This window comes from Neovison vison, chromosome 5 (genome assembly GCF_020171115.1).
Source record: "Neovison vison isolate M4711 chromosome 5, ASM_NN_V1, whole genome shotgun sequence".
Lineage (NCBI taxonomy): Eukaryota > Metazoa > Chordata > Mammalia > Carnivora > Mustelidae > Neogale > Neogale vison.
In genome coordinates this window covers 92,599,483-92,611,491 of record NC_058095.1, presented here as the reverse complement: position 1 = coordinate 92,611,491, position 12,009 = coordinate 92,599,483, and the positions used below count along the sequence as shown (strand labels likewise).

General features: G+C 47.1%; 1 protein-coding gene across 1 annotated transcript in view; it reads left to right on the top strand.

Moving 5' to 3' along the window:
* Positions 1–12,009, top strand: part of FLT1 (fms related receptor tyrosine kinase 1) — a 177,184-nt gene that overhangs the window by 140,164 nt on the left and 25,011 nt on the right. The window contains exons 17-19 of the mRNA XM_044249518.1: positions 2,519–2,651; positions 7,922–8,026; positions 11,639–11,752. Of these exons, the coding sequence (XP_044105453.1) occupies positions 2,519–2,651; positions 7,922–8,026; positions 11,639–11,752 (352 nt within the window). The remainder of the gene's footprint in view (positions 1–2,518; positions 2,652–7,921; positions 8,027–11,638; positions 11,753–12,009) is intronic.

Below are 12,009 nucleotides of genomic sequence, written 5' to 3'. Positions count from 1 at the left end.
AGGAACACCCAGGAGCAGAGCGGAAATAAGGCTGGAACAGTGAACCCGGACATTGGAGGTGGCCCTAGAACTTCTAAAAATTTGAAATCTTGATGTCAATAAGAAAGGAGAACAAGCGATTATTCTCTCCAAAAGAGAATCCTTAGATAATGTGATGAATTGTGGGAGGCAAAGAGATACAGGTCCTCAAAAACTATTTCCATGTGGTTTCTGTAACCGCAAGTGAATTCCTCATTGATAGGGACTGGATGCTATCCTTTTACCCCCACACTGCACAGGCCAGCGTTGGATTGAGAGCTAACATTGATGGATGCTTCCTGTGTCCCAGGCCCCGTTCTAACAGCTTGACATGGATGGTTTCATGCAATATTCACCATAGCCCTAGGAGATAAGTACTGTCATTATCATTATTCCGCAGATAAGGACACCAGGTTTAGAAAGGTTAAGCCACTTGCCGAGGTTAGGTGCTGGTCCAGAGCTGATCTGTGACTTGAGCCGGCAGCCAGCAGCCTCAGTGCCTGTGCCCTGAAGCACTTCGCTGTGTGGCTTCCAAGCCAAACACCTGGTAGCTGCTCAGTGTTAATGTCAATCGGAAGAATAAATATTTGTCAACTAAGATTCTACTCTCCGACTCTCCTCGAGCCCTTACTTGAGGCTTGTCTGGTGTTTCCTCTCATCTGCCTATTGAGATAAACCATAAAATTCCATAGGGGGCCTGTCTTTCATTGCCTGATCCCCCGTCTCTCTCAACACCTCCACCAGCTTCCCCACGTGTGCTCCCGAAACTGACACGTTTCTTGCTAGGCTTCCCCTCGCCTGTGAACTTTGAAGATTAGAGGTGGTTTCTTATGGCCTTGCCTATAATGGACATCGAAAAGCATAGTCATAAAACCTATCCCAGTGTCTCCTTCAGTGCACACCCAGGACCCTGGAAGAGGAACTGTATTCCTTCCCAGTCTTCTAGACTCCCTCGAGCGTCCAATGAGCTGGCCCTCCCAGATTAGCACCAGTGGCAAATGTAGCTCTGGACCAGTGTACTCTGTGTCTTTCTCTGGTTTCCACTTCCCGTGGAGGCCAGGCCGAGCTTTCTGCTTCGAGCTATTTGTCACACATTTCAGTGATAATTTCTGGGAGAAGGAGACCGATTGCAAGTGATGGATGAGGTGAACTGTGACAGCCCAGAACGGGGTGAGTAAGAGCTGAAGAATGCAGACAAGCGTGAAATGGTGTGTATGGAGAGGGTGACTTCTCTCCTGAACTCGGGTCCTGCCTAAGGAAGGGCAACACAGGCTTCCAAAACTCATTTCACTGAAAGGAAGCTGATATAACTTCCAGGCAAGATTTTTCCAAAACCCACTTTATATGGGTAAGCAGCCTTCTTTTCTCGAACTGATAGAAATGCCAACGTCACTTCTACATCCAAATTAACCAGCGACACAACCATTGATATGAATCTAAGACACTAAATGTAAATCCAGTTATCTATGCTCTGAAATAAAAGATCTTCTCTGGCCTTGTTGTCCATTACCAAGATAACATAAGCACCTGAAGGCAGATGCTCGCCTTCCTTACTTGACAATCCTGCTAATGGCCAAAGAGCTCAGGACACAGCTGTGTTTTCTTTTTCTTTTCTTCCCTTTTTTTAAAAGATGCATTTATTTATCTATTTGATAGATCACAAGTAGGCAGAGAGACAGACAGAGAGAGAGAGGAAGGGAAGCAGGCTCCCCACTGAGCAGAGAGCCAGACGTGGGGCTCGATCCCAGGACCCTGGGACCACGACCCGAGCTGAAGGCAGAGGCTCTAACCCACACAGCCACCCAGGCGCCCCCACAGCTGTGTTTTAAGTCCCACGCCCTATAGACTCCTGGGGAGTCTATAGGGCGTGGGATAGAAATAGATTATTGAAGGTTAATCTTACTCTGTCCTCACCGAGGGACCCCACAGTGTTTCCAGGTAGCTGCAGGAACCAAGGAGCCAGGCCTTCTGCATATATTTAAATGCGCCACATGAAATAAGTGTCTCAGCCGTCCTGAGCTCCAGGGCTCACTTCCCCACCTCTGACCTTTCTTGCAAATGCGGAAAAGCCATAGTGACGCTTCTCACTGTTGGCCTGGCTTGTGACGTGTATCCCTGCTTGTACAGAATGGCCATGGAAAGTTATTTTTGGTCAGTCATTTGGAATGATATTATAAAGATGCTTTGCACGTTTTGGAGAAGGAGTATCATGGGATCATTGTCTGAGAACAAGCAACAAGGTCACCAGAGAATCTGGGTGCATACTATCAGAGACAGTATGGCCGAACCAGCCTACAGAAATGCGGCATGAGAAGAGCGAGGGGCTGTTTAATGGGAAGTGTGTCCTTCTGACGTGTATGCAGAGGAGTACTTTCTGAACCCAACCACATGGTTTTGACCGAATGGGCCAAAATAGCAGCAGATGCTGCCAGATATTGTTTTTAAAGGGTTTTTTAAGCTGTTTCCTTGTTGGTGACTTTGAGATCTCTTCCCTTCCCAGTCTTCTTCTGAAATAAAAACAGACTACCTATCGATCATAATGGACCCAGATGAAGTGCCCCTGGACGAGCAGTGTGAGCGGCTCCCTTATGATGCCAGCAAATGGGAGTTCGCCCGGGAGAGACTGAAACTGGGTAACGTATCAGCAGATGCCTAAACCCACACCAAGCACGAAGCACCTACTGCATACAACACACTGTGCTCCAAGGGCTCCAAAAGTCAACTAGACTCGAGATTCTCCCCTCCAGTTGCTCACTGACTAGCAAGGGAGATGGGCACAGAAGGAAGTAATTCTGACAGTATGCTGGGATGCCAGTACAAGGGGACCAGAGAGGGGAATGCCAGGGTGGCTCAGTGGGTTAAGCATCTGCCTTGGGCTCAGGTCATGATCCCGGGGTCCTGGGATTGAGCCCCGCATCAGGAAGCCTGCTTCTCCCTCTCCTACTCCCCCTGCTTGTGCTCTCTGACAAATTATAAATCAATCAAAATTTTAATTTTAAATCAAAAAAATTTTTTAAAAAGGTGGGGAAGGGCGCCTGGGTGGCTCAGTGGGTTAAGCCGCTGCCTTCGGTTCAGGTCATGATCTCAGGGTCCTGGGATCAAGGCCCGCATCGGGCTCTCTGCTCAGCAGGGAGCCTGCTTCCTCCTCTCTCTCTGCCTGCCTCTCTGCCTGCTTGTGATCTCGCTCTGTCAAATAAATAAATAAAATCTTTTAAAAAAAGGGGGGGGGGACAGAGGCCCTCACTTATTCTCGCCACAGTTTCTAAGCACCTTCTCTGAGCAGCAGACACCCATCTAAGCCATGAGGCTACGCAGGTGTCTGAGTGCCTTCCCTCCAAAGATGAAGGAGATTGCCACAGAAGGAGATAAGTGAAGGGCGCGGGTAGTTTCACCACGGGGCTTTCAAGTACAGGCACTCCTCAACAGGGACATTTTTGAGGACGTAGAAATTTGTGACCTAGAACACAGTTCAAGATGGCAAGGAACAAACAGCACAACCAAACATGTGGTCAGAGCGTCAGCGCCTCTTCAAAGCTGTGGACCACATAGACCTGTCGGCACAAATCCACAGATTCTATACGCTTCATTTCTGTGGGTGTTCGAAACGTCCAGACAGAGAAGAAAGCCCCAGGGGTCATTTAAGTTTCATTTCTGAAGAGCAAGGATGGTTGTTCCCCTGTAAACATCAGGCAGCCATGCTTTCCTCCAGCTCAGACCTCACGATGCAAATTAATCTCCAGCCTGGGGTAGCACAAAACAAAAGGAGCCTCGGTGACTCTTGCCCAGAATATTTGGACTGTGGCTTCTGAAAAATTTCTACTCACTCCTGTGTATGCCAGAATCATTAATAGTTGGAACCGACAAGGGATCATGGATCCAGTGTCCTGGATCTTGTCAAGAAAGAGCCCATCGTTCCAAATTCGACGGCATTGCCTCGCCTCCCCCAGCAGGCAGACTATATTGGAGTGGGGGGTCTGAGGGGACCGTGAGGGAGAAATGGTTCTTGTTATTGTTCTCTTGGGCCTTGAAATGACTCTGCTTACGTTTCTTCTTACACGAGAAAGAATACTTGGCCCCAAGAGTACGTTCTGTTTGGCTTGGGGAAGAAAATTGGAAATCAGTAAAAAGCTGGAGAGACAGGCAAAAGCCAGCAATCGCTGCTGACAGGGGGGAAAAAAAATCAACTAAATTTAGAGTAGTTAAGGGCAGGTGGTACACTAGATGAGTTCCTTCTGCAAGTCTAAATTTTATGGCGGCTAGCCCAGCCCCTCCATGACCTTGGCAGGGAACTGGGATAATTTTCCCATAACCATAAGCCATTCTCAGGCCACATTGCTTTCCAGCGCTATTAGTCACAATCAAACATGCCTCTTCCCGTATAGGACATATGAGCTCTTTGTCCCATCTCTTCACTCCTTCACCCAGTGTCCCTGTGCTCCCTATCACACTGAGGGACACTGCTAATCCTTCCACCAGATTTCCTGTGGGCCCTCCATGGGTTTAGATAATCCCATTTCAGGAGGTTCTCCTTGTGGAAGATCTGTCTTATGGTTCTTTCCCTTCCTGGACTTGCCAGATGTTATGATTTGGCTCATGTGCTTGTGAGTGTCTTTGATGGGTGAGAAAATGGGTGTTAAGTCAGCTCACTCTGTCTTTCAGTGCAGAGCCCGGCTGCAAGGGCTAGAGGAATGCAACTCCTACTAGCATGGGAGCCCAAGAGTTGGCGGGGGGCGGGGGGGGGTTGAGCCAAATAAATGACAGAAAGTAATCTGAAATCATGTCTGGCAAGTGAAAGTATCCAAGATTATGTCTGGATGGATGGAGAGAAAAAGCTGGTTTGATGGGCAGAGTTACAATGGGGCTATAAATACCCAGAAAAGCACACTGTGTAGGGAAATACACAGACAAGTGGCATCCGATTTCAGCTTTTTGTACTCTGTTGGTTCCTATTAGCAGCCCTGTTGAGAGAAGTTGGAATTTATAGTACCTGATAGATGGATACAGTAGGAGTTCAGGTCAAAAGTGTTGCTCCCATTGAAATTCCTGCAATCCAGGAAGAAAAGGAATCTGTTTTGTTAGTGCTTCCTCACTAAACCTATGGGAGATGTCAGCTCTTGTAAATGTATCACAGAAGCTGGGATAATGTCGGACAACACAGCTTTCTATTGCAAAAGAAAATCAGAATTACCTAATCTAGGAAACAACCTGGGGAATGTGGAATTCGCAAGTGGACGGCGCCTGGGGCTGCCGTTGCCTCTTAGAAGGCCAGCTCTGCACGTCAGTGCTGCCGGGCACTGTCCCTGGAGTGTCCCAGGGACCCTGGCCAGTCAAGGACATTCTTGAAGGAGATTCCAGTAGCCTTTCATTGTATGGCCATGACCTAGCACTTTAACAAACCAGTCAGTGGCATTTAGGTAACACCAAGGAGGATTTTAAGGGAAAAGAAGGATCAGGCAAGGTCAAGCCCAGCGTCACCGTCACCGGGCTCCCCTGAAACTGGAACAGTGGGTCTGGTCTGCCAAAGGATTCCAATGCATCAGATGATTAAAGAGCCCATAATAGCTTCATGCTGTTTTATGAGGCAGCAGTCTGCTTCCAAGAGAATAGATGAAAAGGTCGAGGGAAGCCAAGTGAGAACAAGCTTATTCTCATTGACAGAAGCAAAATCCCTAAACACTAGTTAAAATCAAGTGTGTTGTGCTGACAAAGAAGGGAATGTGTAGGGGCTGAGGGAAGAGGATTCTGCCTGCCCCCAAACAAAGCAAGAGTCTTCGTGGTATGTGGAGAGGTGTCCTAAGATCGAGATTATTATCAGGTTATTTGTCAGGCTCGGGACACTTTACCTACCAGGCACTGCAGAAGGAAAATGTTCTTTCGCCCCCAAAAAGCAAGGGATGAACCTCCAACTAAAATGCCCTGATCTTCACAAGTCTGCTTGTGTTTTTTCCACACGTGATTTCCACACTCACTACCTGCTGGGTTTGCCCAAGGCACTTTTATTTAAACCTGGAGTCCCCATGCTGGTCTGTTTCATGGACAGTTTTATCCGAAGGGGGAAACAGAGCCCGTATCCCTGTCCATGGTGCCCACTCTGGGAGGAATGACCTTTATCAGTCACTACCCGTCCTTTTGAGAATAAGTAAGTATGTGATGTCACCAGTGTTCCCTCCTAATGAAGAGGGAGTCCCCAGGAAGCAGATAAGAAGAGACAGCTACAAAGAAACTCTCATGATCACATTAATAATTGAATTTTTCCTGTGTCCTGACTGGATGCCTGGGATGGTTGGTAGTGAGGGGACAATACTAAGCCGAGCCAGGGTGACATCATCTTTGTTACTGAGTCATTGCACAGACAAGTATAAAGTTGTAATATGATAAGGAAGCAGGAAAGCTTCATTATCAGCTTTGAAAGAATCTTGAAAACAAACAGAAACCTATGTCTTTGCGGGGAAGGGACGGGAATATAAGGGAGGGAGGAAGGGAAGAAGGAAGGAAGGTAGGTTGGTTGCTTAACTCATTGAAGATCCCTTATCAGGACAGTCTGAGAAAGAGGACTAGGCTGAGAGAGGAGGGTTCGTGTGGAATTAACACTCTTAACTACCAGGATTTACTTTTGATCAGAGGCACTGTGTTGGCCAATTTTCCCTTTAGAAGAACCCAGCCAGAGTGACTTCTGTGGCTCACTCTTCCTTTTGCCACATCATGCTTGACGTGCATTATTTCTCCGGTTCTATTTGGCTACCCGTGTCCTGATATAAAAAGGACCTGAGGTTTTCCCGGGTTGGGGGAATGCCCTCTTCACAGAGCGTCACCTTCATGGTCTCCAACCCAAGGGTTCCTCTAGGTACCCATAACTGTATGAGACTTGCTGTGAGTGTCTCACAAGTTCCCAAATTGCTACTCTTCCTTCTTCACGAAGGCCCGGAAGGCTTCTGGCTTCAGGCTTCTGGGAAGAGTCAGACGTGGTTATCTCTCCCTCCGAGTCACATGGTCTCATGCGAGGACAAGGAAAGAAACATGGTGACAGTGGTCACGTAACATGACAGGGGCCATGAAAGACACCTGACTTTGTTATGACATTTGGCAACCATGTCTCTGTGGCTGAAACAAATTGCTCTGAGGAGTTGCTAGGTTCAAGTGCTGTGCCCTGGAGATGTGGGCATCATGGAAGGGCACATTAGGATAGCTGGGAGTATGTTGCCTCAAAAGAAGGCTGAGAAATGATTTAGCGACTTTTGTGTAGCTGTGGGGTGTTATTAGAACCAACAGTAGTGAGTGTCATTCTGTTTCTTCCTTTCTGTTGAAAACAGATCAGAAAGAGGGGCATGTGCGTGGCTCAGTGGGTTAAGCATCTGTCTTCTGCTCACGTCATGATCCCAGGGTCCTGGGATCGAGCCCCAAGTGTGGCTCCCTGCTCAGCGGGGAGCCTGCTTCTCCTCTCTCTGCCCCTCGCCTCTCTACTGCATTCTCTTTCTCCCCCTCTCTCAAATAAATCAATAAAATCTTAAAACAAATCAGAAGAAATCACCTTAAGAGGCAAGAAAAGTGGCTTAGGTTAAACAAAGGGAAGTCTTGGTCGTCGTGTTGTTAAACAATGGAAGAGACTCCCCAGGAGGATTTGCTGAAGAGGAAACTGGTCACCCACCCACAGCAAATGCCTTCCAGGCATCCAGCCTAGCTACAAGGGACAAAGCCCCCTCAGAATCCCAGTGAAGAGGTAGAAGGAAGATACCCAGAAACACGTCCCTTACTTTGGCTCTTTGGGCTGAGCTTACTGGGGATTCCATTCAAAGTCTACATGGCTCACACACGCACATAGGACACCAGGCACTCTCTTCCTGAACAAGACTTAACCTCACCCTGCTGACTTGGCAAACAAATGAATGCCTTCTTTTCATTGCAGGCAAGTCCCTTGGAAGAGGGGCTTTTGGAAAAGTGGTTCAAGCTTCTGCATTTGGCATTAAGAAGTCACCCACGTGCCGGACTGTGGCTGTGAAAATGCTGAAAGGTATGGGGGGCCATAGCTTGGCTTTCAGCAGACTGCTCGCCTTCCTAAAACCCTAGTGCAAGCTCGATAGGGCCTAGGAACAGACATGGCTATTTCTGGCCATGTAAATGGTCTTGCGCTGCTGGAAGCAGGCTTGGCTTCAGGAGTTTTAGATCGGGCCAGTGAGAGCTCAGCATAAACGTTATAAATGAAACCACCCAGCACTGCCCACGGGAAAACGATTTCTGTCACCTCAAAGATCTTTCTCGTCTCCCATTGTGGCTTCTAAACTACCAGGGATTCAAGCTCACTGCAACCACAGGTGCAGAGTTTTGGAATGATCCATTATGACCTTGTAATGGGAAATTAGCGACCTTGTAATGGGAAATTAGCTGTGTGTCGTAAATCCCGGGGGCTTGGATGGGGCTTGACCTGACTATAAAGTATAATTATGAAGCTGCAATAATTGAGATCATCAGAACTCTTAACTATTTTATACTGTCAAGTCCACCCACAAAACATTTCCTCTTTAGAAATTAAAAAATATATATATCTTTCTAGTGTTGACGAATACTACCACTCTCGGAAGCCCTTGGGAGGTGGAGTCACGTGACAAAGTGATTTATGACCCCCACAGGACAGATGAAAATGAAAATAGGTGGAAAGTGCATAACCTAGACTCCCCAAAGAGACCGGTGTCTTTTAAAATATGGAAAATACTTCATTTCTTCATTCATGGTGGAATTTTCATGTCTTTTTTACTCCTTTGAAGATTCCAAAACCAAAAGTACTGGAAACCCCGAAGGATATTTTTCTAGCTTTCCCAGCTCTCTGAGATAGGACCAGGGGATGCCGGGGCATGGGGGGCTGTGAGCCCAGCCAGGCAGATCCCTAGGAAAGGCTCCAGGAGAAACGACCAGTTGCATACAAAGAACGAACATGTCCTTTCTTCCAGCATGGATGCCAGCATTATAAGAGCCCCATGAAATGGTATTTTCTACCCCAAAAAGGCTGTCCTTGTCAGGCAAAGGCTCTGATAAAGTTCTACAAGGAACCTGACCGTTCTACCAGAAAGTAGCCAGGGAAGGAATCTTAGACCCACGAATCAGGACTAATGCTTGAAAGGGACTGCCCCGATGATGGCAGGCCTTCCTGTGAGAACCCTCGCCCTCCAGCACCCTGCCCCCACCCCAGCCCCAGATGCTGAAGGGAAGAGCCATCACCATGTCCTCCATGTGAGAAAGCACCAGACTAAGTGCTTTCATGTGTTAGGCTGAACCACATGAAGTTGCCATTTTTCTGATTTTTCGGTCTCTAGCCTTGTGAGGTAGGTATCATTCCCCCAGTTGGTAGATGAGGAAACAGGGCCCATAAAGGTTAAATCATCTCTGCAAGGCCCCACAGCTCCCAGTGCAAAAGTCAGGGTTTGAGAGCAGCCCTCCCCCCTCCCCCCCTCACCACAGCGCTGCTACACAAGAGGGGCTGCCGAGACCGGTCTCTGGGAAATGGCCCAGTGCTCCAAAATCCTTACATGATCCTAGCTCAAGTTACAGAGACAACCTAATATCCAACCTTGAACGAAGTTGAAACTCCGTCTGGAAGCATCTGCTTCCTCAGCTGGTCCGTTTCCCGGCTGACTACCACACATCGTCTCCCTGGGAGGCGGGTCTGAAGCTCATGCCTGTCTGTCCTGGATCCAAGAGAACACCTGCCTGGAAATGGAACAATCCAGGCAAGGGAGCCTGGTTTCCCCACTCTGTGCCAAAGGGACATGGAAACATAGAAGCGTGCAGGGGCTGTTGAGTTTGAGGGGGATGATGCTGACTTGACAATTTTTAAAGGCCCAAAGAATGTATTCTTCGCAAAACAGAAATAAGCAGGGTACGATATCCTTATAAATCCTCGTCTTTTTAAAGCCACAAGTCTTGATTTTTTTTTTTTAAAGATTTTATTTATTTATTTGGCAGAGAGAGATCACAAGCAGGCAGAGAGGCAGGCAGAGAGAGAGAGAAGGAAGCAGGCTCCCGGCTGAGCAGAGAGCCCGATGCGGGGCTCGATTCCAGGACCCTGGGATCATGACCTGAGCCGAAGGCAGCGGCTTAACCCACTGAGCCACCCAGGCACCCCACAAGTCTTGATTTTTAAAAGATGGCCAAATCACCCACTCCATGAAATTCCTAAAAACCATTTTCATTCAGCTTTTTTGCTCGAATTGGTTGGCCATCTGTTTCTAGGAGAAATTGAAAAGACAGAATGTCAGAGATAGGCCGTGAGTCAGAAGCTCCTTCAAAGTGCCCTTGAGGCAGACCTTTAACCTTTTTTGGGCCTCGTACCCATGTCTGAAATAAGAAGAGTGTTCATGGTGTTTATCTTTCTAACAAATATTTGTGAAGCATCTACTATGAGCCAATCGTGATCCCATTGAAGAGATCGAGAGTTTATCTGGTTATTACTTAAAAAATAATTTTTAAAAATGATTTGCGCTTGTGAAATACCATGCACATGTTCTGGCCATTTCCCAGACTATTCTACAGAAATACTCGCATCTGTGTACAAAGATTACATGTTGGCTATCTACTACAGTGTTATTTGTAATGGCAACACACACACACACCCCAACTGGAGACAGTTCAAATGTCAAGAATGCTACAAGAATGGGAAAAGTCTCTGACATATTTAAAAAAAAAAAAAAAAAAAAGGCAAAAAAAATAATACAGAGAGAGGATTCCTTTTATGCAAACAAAATAAGAAGACCTTTAAGTAGGTATATGTGTTTATAAATATATAGAAGAAAGTCTATATAGGTTAAGTGGTTGGAGTGATTCTCACTTTTTACTCTGTATACATCATATTGTTAGAATATTTTACAAGATTATATGACTTTATTTTTTTTAATTTTGTAAATGCCTTATAAGTTAATCAGTAAGAAAGACACCTCCCCACCCATTCCCCACCACCACCACCAAAAAAAAAAAAAAAAAAAAAAAAAGAGTGAAAACAAACAGAACTAACTTCATTTAGGCTTTAGACTCTGCTAAAACTTAGAGTGATGTTGTTTATCTCTACGAATGAAGTTGAAGTCAGATGCTTACGGATCCTTACAACTCGAGATAACCCTGCAGACTCCAGGGAGGAAAAGGTTATAGGGAGAAAATAACACATTGCAAAGATGTTTACAGAAGCGGCCCTCCCACTCCTGCAGACCCCCAGTGCTCCTTCTTTGTAACTCTTCAAAGAGGGGAAAGTGAGAAAAAGAGGGGAGGTGTGGGCTCATCCCCTGTCTGGAAGGCTCTTGCCGCGCCTGGTTCTGTGGGGCGGAAGCCTTTGGAAGGCGCCTCCACAAGGTGCCCAGCTCTGAGTCAGCGCATTGCTGAGCAGACCAGGTCCACCAAGAGGAAATGCCCAGTGACTAACCCCACCACTGCTTCTGGGCCTTACTGTAATCAAAAGGATGTTGGCTCAGGAGGGAGGGAGTAATGAAAACAGTCTGGAGACCCAGTCTCTCTGCAGAATGTGGGGAAGTTAACGAAGCAACCGGCCGAGCATTGGCAAACATGGAGGGCAGGAATGCCGCCTCCAGCGGAAAGAGCCCCATTGTCCTGTCGCCCTGACTCTTCCTTGTTTCTCACACAGAGGGGGCCACAGCCAGTGAGTACAAAGCTCTGATGACTGAGCTCAAGATCTTGACCCACATCGGCCACCATCTGAATGTAGTCAACCTGCTGGGAGCCTGTACCAAGCAAGGAGGTAAATGAGAAGGAGGGCCTTCCCCCTCTTCACCGTTGGACATACAGCTCCTTCTCCCTGTTCCTCCTCACCTCCCGAAAAACGGCCTCTCAGTAGGTCCAGAGGAAACAATTTGTCCATTTATGGAAAGGCAGTCCCATCCTAGAAATGCCTTCCTTGTACAATTAGTTGAAAGGTTCTAAAGAGAAGGATTCCCTTTGAGATTTCCTTCCATGGGCTCCAGGTCAAGTGGAGAGCATTTTTGTCTGAGAACGGCT